The following is a 14,926-nucleotide window of genomic DNA, read 5'->3' as shown; positions in this document are numbered from 1 at the left end:
TAAGAATTAGGACAGTTTATTTTCAGTTTAACTACAGCTCTTACATTTGTTACATGATTAAAACTTTTTTTCAGTTATAACAAGAGTCTCTTTATTTTTACAAAAAATTGCTGCAAAATTCAAAATGTTTTTTTTTCTTTTTAAATAACTTATATGAAATAAGCCAGTGATAGAAAATATATACACAGGGCATAAGGCAAAAAATGGAAATGCTATATCAAAACACTGGGGAGAAAGAAATCTGTAAATTGTGTATTATTAAGGCTAAAATAATTTATCCATTCCCATCAGGTAATTTATTTAGCAAGTCAGTTCTTGTGTTTTTGTGAAAGCGCCTAAAGCAAAAATTGCCAGACAAAACATTTAGTATCTTACCTGTAATTTTCAAAATATGCATTATTGTAAATATTCTGTTTTTTTGTTGTTCATGTTTTTTTTTTGGTTTTTTTTTTTTTTTTTGCATCAAAGGGTTTGTAAGTATCTGTTATTTCAATAAAGAAACATTTAAACAAAGGTCGGAACTCTTTTTAGTTTTGAGCATTCTTATTGATACTAACAGAGGGGTTCATTAGCTGCTTACTTTCAGTCTAAAACGGATGCAGTTAGTAGAATATAAAAATAAAATAAACTATTTTTTGATATATGAAGTGTCCTTTTAGCCATATTTTACATAGAAACTTCTGGTTTCTCACTGCGTCTGTGACTTGGCATTTGTAGCAAACAGCTTAGCGTGCATTTTCTTCTAATCCCAGGGAAACAGCTGCAGAAAGTTTGATGGAACCAAACCTCGTTGTCCGTGAAGATCTCCCTGAAGTTGAAATTAAAGTTTAGCTTCTGTACAGACATCAGTATGAAAACTAAACACCAGTCACTGTATTGTAAGTGCAAGGATGATGCTTACATAGTAAAACCCATCTTGATCCATGTCACCTAAAACATATATGATATCTCCCGAACGAAAGCCGAGTTCAGCCTGTAAGACAGAGCAAGTCAAAACCAGTTTGTGTAAAACAGTAGATTAACAGTAGACTTAAACAGTAGATTAATCTTCATATTTTAAATATATAATATATGGTAATGTTACTTCACAGTGCTTACTTCACTGTCCATGTTGGGTGAGTTTTCCCATGGATCATAGTCAAATAAGGCTACCATTCGTCTAACAGCCCCACTGTCAGGGATACTGGTGACATCGCTCAGGTCTGGTGTTAGAGACATGCCTGCAGTACGAAAAGCAAACGTCCCAATGAAGCTTTCATGCTAACATAGGAGATAAACAAACACTCCACGCAGTGACAGTGGTAGTGTCATATTTTTACAATCAGTAAATTTTGCATTCACATTTCTAAGCGACGTGCGTGATAATTTTATTCACTGTTATTTGTCCTAATATCTGTTGTAAACTTCCTGTAGGGAGGAGCTCATTGCAAACATCCTCTCACAGATCATCTCTGAACGGCCTCGTTCCAAATTATGCCACAATAATTGTTTTTCAATTATACTTCAGTTACCCCAGCAACACTGTTTTGCCAGCGTGTTACAGTAAACAGGCTAATACCTGTGTGGTCCACAGGGAGGAATCCCTGCTGCATGAGTAGATGCTTCAGATACTCATCATCCACTGGGATCTCAGCCACCATATTACTCGGCACATAGCCAGAAAGCCCGCCAGACTCACCATGATAAAACCCATCTGCGTCTTTGTCTCCAGTAACCTAAAAAGAAACAGCACCAGCAGTTACTTTTATAACTTTAGGCTTGGTTTCTGAATAAAAGAGTGTATTTATTGCATACATGTATTTGTCTGTATTTATGTGATGCAGCAGCAGACAGATTCAGAGAAAAAAGGCGGTAAATCACATCAATCAGATGAAAAAGGTGACAGGAAATGAAGAAAAAAAACCTATTGTCTTCTTACACATTTAACTGTCGTGACTCCAGCACAAACAGGAAACACTATAGGTTCTTTCAAAGAACATTTTGAACTGATGAAGAGATGAAACGCAACTCAAACACAGAGAAGCGCTTCGGTTTAGTATTGTACAGAGTGCATGAAATTACACTTAATCTTACCTTGATGATCTGGCCTGGCACAAAGGGCAGCTCTTCTGCAGCTGTCTCGTGGTTTGGAGACATGGCAGCCGGGTTGTACGGGTAAAGTGCAACAAAGAGCCGGACGGTGGGTATGGACACCTGGCTCGCAGTTTCCAGCTCCCAGTCCCTGAGATCCTCCGGAGTAGCGATCCTTACTTCATCTGGGTATATCAAAACATCCAACTCGAGCCTTGTCTCCATTTACAGCAAAGTGAGTGCTCGACTGTCCACCTGGCAGACAGATGGCCACTGTAGACAGCAGACCTCTCCTTAGCCTCAACCTAATGTGAGGTAACTAAGCTAAGCACAAGGAACAGTAATCCTCTTTGAAGCAAGTAGATAGATTCATTAGTTCAGCACTGCCAAACTGCACTGTGTGCAAAGCAACAGGAGCACAAGATGAAATAACTTTAGTTTTAATGCAGATATTTGAAAAGCAAAAATGCTTCCAAATATACTTGAAAGGAGAAGTTCAAAAGTAGAGAAAACAGACCTTTTTAAAAAAATATTTCTTAATGACACATAGATACGTTTAACTGTAGCTCTGTTCGTAATATTTATTTTCTTTTATATACTTTCTTTTGCATTGGTCCTCGTCTCATAGGCCTCGCCAGAGATACTGGTGGGTTTTATCTGGTTGCTCTGGTTTTCTTCTGAAGCGTTGCAATTTATTTTCTTTTAAGTAAAACAATGGTTCTGGTTGGAGAACAAAGCCCTTTATCAGTGTGAGTGTGAATAGTTCAGTGTGGCTGGTTGTGTACAGTGTAGAGTGTATAGTTTATATGTGGCTCTGCTTCCTTAAACTATCAAGCCTTGCTCAATTAAGGAAGTAGCCTTGTTTTCTTGTTTCGTCTTATTGCTCCTCCTCCTCCTGACATGACCCAGTTTTCATCGCTGAAAGTCGACACTTCCTTTCTTCACCTGTGGCCAAGTCAGCAGGTGATAATCTCCTCCAGCAGAGATTATCAATCATTGCTGCTGTTTACTCTTCCAACCATTAACTGGCGCTATGTTGTTTGAATAACTGAAAGTTGTATCTGAGGAAGTTGAGGCTGAGTAGCTTCAGGTGTTGTTGATTTTATTCACTTCATTAATTTTGTTCAGTTTTTGTTTTTTTGTTTGTGTATGTTTTGGACTTTGAGAAATGCTTTTCTGTAAAGACTGAAGAATATTATCTTTCTTTATGTATTAACTGCCACTATTCATTACTTTAGCTTACTCAGCCCTCATTTTCCCATTATTCCCCATCTGATTTATTTTGTCTCACCTTTATTTGACAGGACAGTGTAGAAAGTAAACAGGAATGAAGCGAGAGAGAGGGTGAAATGCAAAAAATGGACTCAAACCTCAACCAGATGAGCTAAACTGGTGCCCAGTTATGTTTCAGTTTTACTGCTGAGAGACTAAATCTGTGTTTTAATGTTGATGATTAAAAGAAGAACCAGCGAACATGTGCACTCACTGCTTTTTGTCCTCTTCAGTTGTTAGTTAGGCTTTTCAAAAGTCAGTTTTCATTCAGACAGTCATTTGTTCTCATATGCCCTCTTTATTATTTTTGCTCTTTTGGATCATTTTGTTCTTACATTATGAGCCAAGCAGGCTTTCCAATTAACATCTTTGATTATTTTGAGTTAAATGATTCAGGTTCTGTTACTTGCTTCCAAACGATTATATGATTAGTTTGTCTGTTTATCTGTTTGCTAGCAGCTAAAGAAAAGCCACAGACAGTTTTAGATGAAATCTTTACCAGAGATAAAGCTAGCCCTAACATAGATTCTTTCCCAATAAGAAATAGAGCATAACTTGACAAATACACATTAAACTGAAATAAGAAATGTTGGTAGACATCTCCTTCTTGTTATCACGAAATTATCAAAAACAAATCTGGACCCAGGGACCAGGTTGACTGTTGGTGATATGTGACAGAATCTTGTTTTCTTAACTAACAAAAGAACCATTTTTAATAATTATTAATCAGAAAAATCTACATGGAGGTGTAAAGCAGGTTCAGGGAGTTGGTGCAGTCTATTCAGTATAAATCAGCATATCAACCACACCCCACTACTCTGCAGAGGGTGTTACGTCCCTCTGCAGCTTTTAATCGTCTCAGTGTTTTCAGCTGGTGCTAATTGGCCACACCTAGTCAGGTGTGGATAAAAGCATACCTGAGGCAAGCTTTCCGGCAGTGCACTAGTCTTTGCCTTGGTGGCACCAGCCATTTTAGCCAACCTGGTTTTCCATTTTAGGATGAAACCTCTTCTCACCCACACTCTGTTATTCATCTCTGTTTTTATGTTGCGGCTTTTGAGCCGGGTCGTAACATAAGTGGTGGCACGTCCGGGATATTTGGACATTTTAGTGGAGACTGAATGTCAGTTTGTTTTGCTTTTAAGTGGGTGAGTGATGGTGGTCACTGTAATTGTGCAAACTCCCTTTAGTAAGTGTGTTTCAGCTGGGTGGCTGTGCTGCCCTTCCATCGAAGCACTTGTTTGTTGTTTTGCTTTATTGTTTTAGTTTATTGTGTTTGGTGGCTATCCTGGGTGGGGGTACGCTTCAGAGTTTGGTAGGAGACTATATCTCTGGTCTGCTGCCTGCTCTCGAGTTCGCGTTTAAAGTTGCCTCGAGCCTGGTACACCACTGAAGACTAGGGTAGGTAAAGTTAGGGTTTTGTTGTTTTTAGTGTTTTAGGCTGGGAGTTGCACATAGTAAATCAGTGGCACCAAACTTGGTAGGAGGTTTGAGACCATTCTTGATTATGGTCTGTAGCTGAGGCAGGTAGGCTGTTTTTAAGTTGGCATTGTGTGCACACCCTGTGTGTGCATATGTCAGTGTGGATGGATGCTAATGAGATCCTTGTGAGGTGAGTGTTTTGTGCTGTGACCTTTAGTGTTGTGGGGAATATGGCTATTTTGTTGGATCACTTGTGAGTGTTGTTGGCCAGGTGATGGCAATAACACTGTGGGGTGCTGAGCCACCCTTGATGTGATCATTGTGTGGCCATAGCTCTCCATTTTGTGGTTGGTCACTAGTGTGCTTGATTTACTGAACTTCTTGGATTAAAGTAACTTGTTGTGGTATAGGGCCACTTGTATGTGACTGTTTGTGTGGTGGAGACAACAGATCACTTAGTTGTGATTATTTGTTGCTACTTTTGGTTTTGTGTTGTAGCAGATCAGGTAATAATTTTGGGTTTGACTGTTGTGCTCCTTTGTGTTGGTCACATGTTACTTTTTGTCTGTTCAGTGTGGCAACTTCAAATCCTCATGCCCATCCATGCTTAGAGATGCCAACTATAACGTGAACACTGTGCTTCTGTTAGCTTTAACTTTTATTCCAGGTTTGTGGGTCAAGGAACTGAAGGCTTCAGAGGGGCTTTTAATAAATTTAAGGGTCCTAGAGGAACCCTTTTAAGGGAGGAGGTGTTACGTCCCTCTGCAGCTTTTAATCGTCTCAGTGTTTTCAGCTGGTGCTAATTGGCCACACCTAGTCAGGTGTGGATAAAAGCATACCTGAGGCAAGCTTTCCGGCAGTGCACTAGTCTTTGCCTTGGTGGCACCAGCCATTTTAGCCAACCTGGTTTTCCATTTTAGGATGAAACCTCTTCTCACCCACACTCTGTTATTCATCTCTGTCTTTATGTTGCGGCTTTTGAGCCGGGTCGTAACAAGGGCTATGTATGATTAGTAGGTTTTATTTTTGATTTGGTTTGGATTATTTTTGCATTTTTACTGGAATACTACAATTTTTCTCGCATTTATGAAATCATGTAACTACAATAATGAAATTTGTTTGCTTTTTTCTCATTACACATCCTAATAGATGGAAAAGAAGGATGTATAGGCCAAGTTTATGTAGCTCTAAAGATATAAATAAATAGATTAATAAGAAAGAAAGAAAGAAATAAGGAACGATTTTCTTCGTTCCTTATTTCTATGGATGCCTAAGATTAGGTCATTTTTGTATTAAATTTTGAATTAAACTCATTGTTTGTATAACAAAAATAGAAAAGAAAAAACACCAACTTGCTAACATCATTTAGTTCGTTTAGCAAAACTGACCACTCACCCCTGGAGGGAGCCACATGTGCCCACATGTGGCTCCAAAGTCACAGGCTTGAGACCTCTTAAAGGATTTAATAAAGCAGGCTCCAAAAATTACTCTTGGTTTCAGTGAGCAACAAATTGAAAACATTTCTCATTCTCACTTGTTCTCTTGTCATTTTTTATGTTTGCCCAGAAGAGGGAGCTGTTGCATGTTTCTAAGTATAATAAAGAGACTGCTGTAAAATTAGTCAGTTTAACAAATTCATGTGACATCAAAGTTTTAGATACATATTGACTTATAGGTACATACACAGACACCTATACTAAGAACTGCTGTCCTTATAAATGCATATCACTCTAAATTGCATATAAATGTACTTAAAGCATCCGAATAACTATTGAGAGTCAGATCCCCCCCCCTCTGGTATTCATGTATATCCTTTAATAACTGTTGTAATTAAATAATTAAAAAGCTTTCACTGCGATTGTATATGTTTTAAGTCTTTCAAAAAGGTTTCACCTCATACTCGCTTACATACAGTTTGGGCCATTATTTCTTACACTGCTTTATAATTATTCTAATAATTTTTGTATATAAAACTTATACTTAATATCAACAGAACTATTTAGTGCCCTTCTTTTATTCAAGTGTGGAGAGCTTGCTGTAATTAAAATCATAACTTTGGCAAGCCACTCTTTATTTTGTTAATACTTTTACCAGTGTAGCAAAATACAACAATTTAGTGCATTTTATATGAAAACTGAGTGCGTGTTCACAATACTCTCTTAGCTGTGTGCTCCAGTCATTTCAGGTGTGACCCAGTCTCCTTGATTGGAATCTGATATTGATGTTAGCTGCAAAACAAGTAAAGGTTAGTAGGCCAGCTGCTAGGTTAGGTCATTAGCAAATGGTAGGGTCAGCACATAAGCCAGGAGAACTTTAGGGTCAACATTGATTCATTGAGAGAAAAGTTTGATTTTGTCTAATGTGAACATGGTTTTCCTGTTTATGTAAAAGAGCAGAATCAACTTTCTGCGATATTGTGTCAGAAGTTCTGGATTGCACTCTCAAACGAAATAAAATGGAATTCCTTATCCTGTTATAATAAGTCAGTACCTTATAACCATAAAATAGAAACCATCAAAGCAGGTGGCATAGTTAACGGGGGTTAGTAATATCATCTCAGAGCAAGAAGGTTCTTGGTTTGAACTTGCCCCTTGGCTCGGGCCTCCCGGTATTTTCCCTGTGCCACAGACCAAAGATATATGGTTAAGCTAGTTAGTGACTGACTATAAATTTGCCGAAGGGTTGGATGTGAAAGTAAATTATGTCTGTTTTTCTATGTTTGCCCTGTGTGGAATGGTTCCTTGCCTCTTGGCCTGAGAGCTGGCTCCAATCCTAATTTGGTTAAGTTGTTAAGAAAATGTATGGATGAAGGTTATAAAACCTTAAACTTGAGCTTTCTCATTAAGCCCTTGCTTTTGCAGCTTTTGATTCAACCTTTGGACAAAAAAAGCCTGTCTCCTGTTAGATTCTGCAAATCTGTTTGTATTAATATCATTTTTCTCTATCTATCTAGCACCACTGGCTAACCCAGAGCTAATCTCCCTCTTTACAAGTGTAGATTAATTCAAGATGAAAAGTTGCAACTTTGCATTTTGAGAGAAGGATGTCCAACAGAAAAGAGCGTGTAAAAATTTTAAAACACTTTTACAAATAAAACTACCAAAAACTAGTAGGTTAAGAGAATGCTGTTGAACTGCTATGCTTGTAGTGCAGAGATGGTGCATTTTTTCTATATTGTCGAAAAAAAAATACTATCAGGTAAATATTACTACCTGATAGTATTTGTTCCCGTCTTTGTTCTGTATGGTGTCATTCGTGTTTTAAATTGGAAAAAAACTGCATAGACCAAAAGAGAAGAGAGACATATAAAGGCAAACCACTAGTTGTACTGACGTGGTTTTAAAATCATCTACATTAATAAATGCCAACTACAACAACAAAAAAAATGTTTTAAGGGTGTAATTGTTACCATAATGGTCAGACCAGTCCAACATAAGGGCATTGTAAAGGGCACAGCATTTCTTGTTTTTCATCAGAAGGGCTGTTCACCTTGTGTTCGTTCACTGCAAGAGCACTCATCATGGCATCATGTTCTCTCACACGTGACAGCACCCTAATAATCACTAATCGTGTTTTTACTCACTTGAAATAGCACCCAGTTCTGCACTTAGGCATGTTAGAGGCACAATGGATCACATCTTTTCCACTTCTTCTTCATACCTCCCCCATAATTACAACAGCAGCTCATATGACACTGCATTGCATCTCCTTTATTTAAAGGCACTTTATCATGCTGCCTTGTAGGTGAGTGTAGTTACTGTCCATATTCTACCAATGTGAGTGCGGTCAAGAGGGCATTTAATCCTGTATTAAACATAAATAAGATGAATACTGGAGAGCTTGATATGCTTTTTCCCTTGATTGGAACTTTACAAAGCTTTTTTTATGCTTGAGTCTCACTCTTACTACACTTTATTGAGGTATTTCCTCTCCTTGGGGGAAGAATTGGCCAGTGAGCAATGTTATCAGTCATTACCATGCTTTGTCATGGTGACCACCTTCCCTGCCAGACCACAAATGTAATTACACCTACCTATAGTGATAGCTTTACTGATTTATCTTGCCTACAGTTGCCTATTGTGCATCTACAAGCTGCTTTGCAACCCACCTGCACCTCATCTCCTTGTTTTCATGTTGTGCCTGACTGAATAAAACCAATCTGTTATCAGTGATGCCTGCTTTGTTCTGTATGGTGTCACTCATGTTAAAATACCCTTTTCTTTGAAAGACCTCTTTACTATGTTTGGAGCTTTGAAATGTGATTATTTGATATATAGTGTAGCTTTCTTGGACGTTACTGGTTAAAGAATAGCGCTTTCTAACCAAGCTGGCTAACTTTGGCTGATAACTCGAAATCTTGTCCAAATATGGTAGCTTCTGACTCTGACCATCTTAAACAGCTGGCAAATAAAGGAGGCCAAAATGCTAACGTTAAGGTTTCAAAATGGAAAGTTCAAAATAATAGGGTCATGTGATTATAGTGGATGAATTCATCTTTATCTGTGTTTGGATCAAGCATTTAGTGCAGAGATGGCGAAGTGTGGATGCAGTGTATACATCACAAACCTTTGAAGTTACAAAACTGACTTAAAAAATAGTGTCTACATAATAATGTTAAAGTCATGTTTGCTGAAATTAAGGCTAACAAGCAAGGCTGTGAACCTGTGTACTCATTGGTTAATGGCTTGTCAATAATTGTAACCTGGATGTCCCACCTTTCTGACACTAGGAATGACCAGAATTTTCAAAATGGACTTAATTTTTTATAAGTATGACCCAAAACTAGTGACTGTGCCATTAAACTCACTGGAAAATTGTTTTCTTTGCTTAGGGAAAAGGGCTGGGTTGTTTTTTTGTTTGTTTGTTTGTTTTGTAGGCTTCTGTTTTGCAGCCAAAGCTATCGCACCCTGGAGGCCTCTAAAAAGAATGCAGTTTAAGGCACTGCAATGACTTCACTTTTCAGTCCCAGAAGCTACACCCATCTTTTATATTGTCTATCCTTGCAATACAATGGCCTCAGCTGTGTGATGTCAAGATGCAAGATACAGCTGCACTCCACCTTTTCATTCAAGTATGGGCACTATACTGGATCCGAAAAACTAACATAACAGCGCGGAAAATACACAGTCCAAAACCGGTGGGTGACGTCACCGCGGTATGTCCATCATTTATACAGTCTGTGCTTTAGGCAGGCCTTTTTGTCGCTCTGCTGGGGACCCCATTTCCCATAATTCATCTATAGCTCACCTTTGCTCCCATCCATCCATCCCCATAGGCCTGGCCCTCTACTTCCCATGTATGGAGTGTTACATCATTGGCACAGACACCCACCTTTTCCAGTGATGACGCAGCCCGGGAAGAGTGTGTGTGTGTGTGTGTGTGTGTGTGTGTGTGTGTGTGTGTGTGTGTGTGTGTGTGTGTGTGTGTGAGGAGGAGGAGAAGGAGGGGGGAGAAGGAGGAGGAAAGGCAGGGAGGGAGGGAGCGAGGAGAGAGGAGAGGGTGTCCCGTCTGCACGGAGCTCAGACAGACAGCAGGGAACAGCTGCAGCATTAGGTTCGCGTAGGATTTCACTGCATTGCGATTTAAAATTTAAGTAATTTCTTTCCCCAAACTTCACGTAGAGCAGCTCGACAAAGCAACCAAACATCATCTAAAAAATGGTTGATCGCGAGCAGCTGGTGCAGAAAGCCAGGCTGGCTGAACAGGCTGAGAGATATGATGACATGGCAGCTGCTATGAAATCGGTAAGTCAATTCAAAATAACAGTAAAATACAAAAAAAGAAAGATGATAACTGTGGCTTACATGTGCGTGAATATCGGTGTAAAGCTGCTGCGTTTGCGTAAAGGCTCGCCCTGCGTAAAGGCTCGCAGCTGTAAAGCTGCGGTTACAACTGGCTCTCGATATTACAGCACTACATCTGGGGGTCATTCTGAAATAACGTTCATTGTGTTTATTGTGCTGTCGCCAGTTCACTGACGGCTCAGAGGCTTTTTTTTCTGATTCCCGTCCAAATCGGCTCCTCCTTGGGCGGTGCCTTTCTATCGGCCGTGCCGCTCATTGAGGGCGCGTTACAATGAAACGCATGCAGGCCCGAGCTTTCACTCTCAGGCTAAGAAGAGACTCGAATCGTGGAACGGCTCTGCTCTGACACATTTGCTGATTTCCTTTTTTCTCTCCCCTTCTTTCACCACCACACCTCCCATTCCTCCAATTTGCTGAATTTCTAAGAGCTTCTGCTGCTGGGAGCCATGTGAGGTTGCTCAGGAAAAAGCCTATCAACTGCTCTTGCCCCCCCTTCTCCTCGTCCTCTTCTCCTCCCACTCCTCCTCCGCCGCCTCCTCTCCTCTCTCTTTGTCACATAAATTAAAACAATAAGAATGATGGCGATCATTTTAATGTTTCTACTCGAGGCTTGGAGGATAAATTGGAGCATGATTGCTTTGGACAAAGAAAAAGCTTTCATAAACTAAACGCTCTCCTCCAAACAAACGTAGGAGGCAGCAGAATCTCTCTAGAATATTCTTTGTCATATTGCAGTGAGTCAGTGTGGTCAGATTTGATTACAGGAATTTCCTTCCTATTTATTACTTTATTTGTCAGATATCACCTTCTGTGCATGCTGCTTGTGTATCAAGGGCTGATATCTGGTAGCATTTTAATGCCATTTTTGGTTAATGACCCTGGTTAATGGTGTAATATTTGATGTGAAGAAGATGACATGCTGGCCTGCCTCACTGTAGCTTTCTCAGCTCTTAATGGATGGTGCTGAGGACAGAGCCTTTGTCTGCCTTTTTTTTTTTTTGTTTCTCTGGCCCCTTAAGAAATTCTGGGAAGTGGATTCAGTAACAGGTTTTTTTTTTTTAAAAAACTGCTGTGTCACACCAGCTCATACTGGAACCAGCAACATCCCGGTAGTCTCAGCACAGCGTCCGTGAGCTCACACACGGATTAAAATCATCCCACACTTTTTAAAACGAGGAACATTTTGCCTTATGCGAGATGGGTTGAGCCCCTGTGGAGCACTTGTCATCGAGGGTTTCTGGTTGCAGGAGGTGGGATGATGTGCGTGCAGGGGAGGGATTCCTTTCTCTTTAAGCAATCTGCCATGTCAGTGCGGTCCAAAGTGGGCCCTTTTGCAGGGGTGTGTACTCTCCCTCTCTAATCAAAGGGAATCCCTCGCCGTTGCAGCCAGAGAAGACAAATGATAGGCTGTCACCGTTGTGTTCCTCGTGAAAAATGTAGGCAGAAATGTGAATAATTACAAGAAATGCCCTTCAAAAGTTTCCCAACCAGTGCTGGTAGACAGCCCAAAAGACAGAACTGGCACAGAACTCTTTTCACAGCTGATCTCATTTTTGCCTGATAAAACATTTAAACGACTGATTGATAACTCTGTATCAACCTCAGTCGTTCTTGTCTTGTTTTATGACCATGTTATCAGCAATGAGGTATTTGTTTTATTTTGTACATATATAATAGTATAACTATACTTATATATAGTGTACTAGTGTAGTTCCAGTTGGAAGCATCACAATAATTAGAGCAGTGACCTGTTTCCTTTCTTTTTACAACAAAACCCCCCCACATAGGTTGAGTCATCAGATTAGCAGTAATCTACCTCATTTGACTGTTTTGTGTGTTTTTCATCTGCAGTCTGATGGTATCACTGGGTTTGTGTGACAGTTTTGAACAAGCAGAGCAAAGGCCACTCAATCCCTATGAGTTGAGAGCTTTGCTCTCCATCGCTGTGACATCAGCGAGTCTGCGCCATGTTTGTGCTCCTCTGCCTGAGCAGAGAATGTCAGACCTGCTCAGGAGAAATGTTTGCACAAAACGAAAAGCTTTTTGAGTAAAACCTGCAAAAAAATTGCAATAAGCTCTTTCTTCTTTTCTTGGTGAAAGGTTATGATAAGCCTAAGCACCATGTTTCGTACCGATTATTGATCTGCAAGAGTCCATGTACCGGCACAAACTACGTTTCCAATATAAAAGCCTCGAGTTACATAACCCAGTCTCTTTGAGGACTGCCTGGCCAGCATTCGGATTCATCAAAATCTCAAATTAACAGCCTAACTCAGAGTGATGTCACCGTGTGGTGTTTTAGACAGGTAAAAAGGTCAGTTTCAGTTGGGGAGAAGGTCACTGGGACATGTGAACCGCCTGAGCAGTGATGGTTTTCATTTACAGTGCAGCTGCCCCCGAGTGCTCGTGGGAACATTTTAGCCATCTCCAGTCCTCCTTTCCTCTCCCAACCCCCCACTGCTGCCAACTATCTTGAATATCATTTCTCACTAACTAGCATTAGCTGTCCACGTGGCAGCTGAAGCTACTGGTGCACTAAATGAATGGATTGCCATGGAAACTGGAATTGCACATGACGTGAAATATTGCTCATCTTCTTTGCTGCGGATGGCCCCATTAACCCAGGTTATTTCATGCAAAAGAAGCCCGAGTTGTGGCAATTAGGACTGCAACTAACAGCTGTTTTTGTTATTGGTTGATCTCTACATTTGTTTAGTCTTTAAAATTAAAAATTTCATGGAGTTCTATGCTTCCATTACAAACCACTAAAGAGCACAAAATCACCCTGTTTTGAGAAGATGCAACCGTTAAACAGCAACAGCCTTGTCATTTTTACTAAATCATATTACTGACTTCTTGAGGTCATTTCTTGGATGAAATGTTCTTGCTTTAACTTTTTTTTTCCCCACAAAGTGAATGTAGTCTGGTGCTGTTATTTAACAGTCCATCTGCTTCTTCTTCTTTTTCTTGTTCTTCCAGGTAACAGAGCTGAACGAAGCCCTGTCCAATGAGGAGAGGAACCTGCTGTCTGTGGCCTACAAGAACGTGGTGGGTGCCCGTCGCTCCTCCTGGAGGGTGATCTCCAGCATTGAGCAGAAGACCTCGGCCGACGGCAATGAGAAAAAGATTGAGATGGTGCGGGCCTACCGGGAGAAGATTGAGAAGGAGCTGGAGGCCGTGTGCCAGGATGTGCTCAACCTCCTGGACAACTTCCTGATCAAGAACTGCAGTGACACGCAGCACGAGAGCAAAGTGTTCTACCTGAAGATGAAGGGCGACTACTACCGATACCTGGCTGAGGTGGCCACGGGAGAGAAGAGGGCCACCGTGGTGGAGTCTTCAGAGAAGGCCTACAACGAGGCTCACGAGATCAGCAAAGAGCACATGCAGCCCACCCACCCCATCCGCCTGGGCTTAGCTCTCAACTACTCTGTGTTTTACTACGAGATTCAAAATGCCCCCGAGCAGGCCTGTCATCTGGCCAAGACCGCCTTCGACGACGCCATCGCTGAGCTCGACACCCTCAACGAGGACTCCTACAAAGACTCCACTCTCATCATGCAGCTGCTCCGAGACAACTTGACACTGTGGACAAGTGACCAGCAGGATGACGAGGGAGGGGAGGGCAACAATTAAAAAGAAACCGCACTTCGAAAAAAAAAATATGAAGGGCCGGTGGACTTTGGCAGCCGCTTTTGCCGATGATACTACCGCAGCAGCAGTTCTTTATTTTTCCATGTGTTAAAAGAAAAGAATCAAAAGAGAGGTGAGAGTGGAGGTTAAATCTTAGTTTAAATATATATAGAAATATATATACAGTTGAAAGGGGCCTCCGTCTTCTTGATTTTCTCTTTGACATTTGCCAAAACCACTGATATGTCAGTCAATCAGCCTGAAGTGGTTGTTGTTGGATTGAAATGGCAGCCTCACACTGGCGTAGGAACTGAACTTGTTCTGTCAAGATAAGCTGCTTAGTTAGGTTTTTGCGTGATAGAGATGCATTTGAGTCACTTGAGAGAGAAAATGCTTGAATGGGAATGCCTCACAAAACTAGTTTGCATTGGTTCCAGTAGTAGTCTACGTAAGAGAAAGAGCCCTGAAAGCCACTGATGCTTTAAACTCACACTAGCAAACAAAGAGAAAGTTTCAAACCAGTCAAGTCCCCCAAATTTTAGAGGTTAAATTAGACGGGAGTGAAAATATCTGAGGATTGGTTAGTTAAATTTAATTCCCCTCGTTCTATTAGTCCGTTTTGTCGCTGGAACCATCGATTCCTTTGGAGGTGAAGATTACTAAAAGGCAGAGACTTAACAAAATAAAACGAAAAAAAAAGACAAAAAATACAAAATAAAAGCAGC

General features: G+C 40.6%; 2 protein-coding genes across 3 annotated transcripts; one reads left to right on the top strand and one right to left on the bottom strand.

Moving 5' to 3' along the window:
- On the bottom strand, nucleotides 1-2,455 carry LOC113036340 (RIMS-binding protein 2). Of its 2 annotated transcripts, none has more exons than XM_026192636.1 (5): nucleotides 2,074-2,455; nucleotides 1,559-1,715; nucleotides 1,099-1,220; nucleotides 902-973; nucleotides 1-808 (listed from the first exon to the last, which is right to left on the bottom strand). In XM_026192636.1, the coding sequence occupies exons 1-5, from the start codon at nucleotides 2,293-2,295 to the stop codon at nucleotides 743-745; spliced, it is 639 nt and encodes a 212-aa protein (XP_026048421.1). In that variant the 5' UTR covers nucleotides 2,296-2,455; the 3' UTR covers nucleotides 1-742. The 2 variants fall into 2 exon arrangements, with proteins under 2 accessions (XP_026048421.1, XP_026048422.1); XM_026192637.1 differs by having other exon boundaries at nucleotides 1,679-1,715.
- A 7,788-nt stretch (nucleotides 2,456-10,243) lies between these two features.
- ywhag2 (3-monooxygenase/tryptophan 5-monooxygenase activation protein, gamma polypeptide 2) lies at nucleotides 10,244-14,926 on the top strand. Its single transcript, XM_026193131.1, has 2 exons — nucleotides 10,244-10,508; nucleotides 13,548-14,926. The coding sequence occupies exons 1-2, from the start codon at nucleotides 10,422-10,424 to the stop codon at nucleotides 14,202-14,204; spliced, it is 744 nt and encodes a 247-aa protein (XP_026048916.1). The 5' UTR covers nucleotides 10,244-10,421; the 3' UTR covers nucleotides 14,205-14,926.

Source organism: Astatotilapia calliptera, chromosome 14 (assembly GCF_900246225.1).
Source record: "Astatotilapia calliptera chromosome 14, fAstCal1.2, whole genome shotgun sequence".
Classification (NCBI taxonomy): Eukaryota; Metazoa; Chordata; class Actinopteri; order Cichliformes; family Cichlidae; genus Astatotilapia; species Astatotilapia calliptera.
The sequence above is the reverse complement of the archived record's forward strand: the minus strand, read 5'-3'. Positions and strand labels throughout refer to the sequence as shown.

Bases quoted from the DNA above. Each gene is read 5' to 3' on its own strand.
- LOC113036340 (XM_026192636.1), bottom strand. From the start codon at position 2,295: ATGGAGACAAGGCTCGAGTTGGATGTTTTGATATACCCAGATGAAGTA. The intron at 1,221-1,558 runs GTATTAGCCTGT...TTCGTACTGCAG, and splicing joins CCTCCCTGTGGACCACACAG to GCATGTCTCTAACACCAGAC. The intron at 809-901 runs GTAAGCATCATC...TTTCAACTTCAG, and splicing joins ATCAAGATGGGTTTTACTAT to GGAGATCTTCACGGACAACG.
- ywhag2 (XM_026193131.1), top strand. From the start codon at position 10,422: ATGGTTGATCGCGAGCAGCTGGTGCAGAAAGCCAGGCTGGCTGAACAG. The intron at 10,509-13,547 runs GTAAGTCAATTC...TTGTTCTTCCAG, and splicing joins TGGCAGCTGCTATGAAATCG to GTAACAGAGCTGAACGAAGC.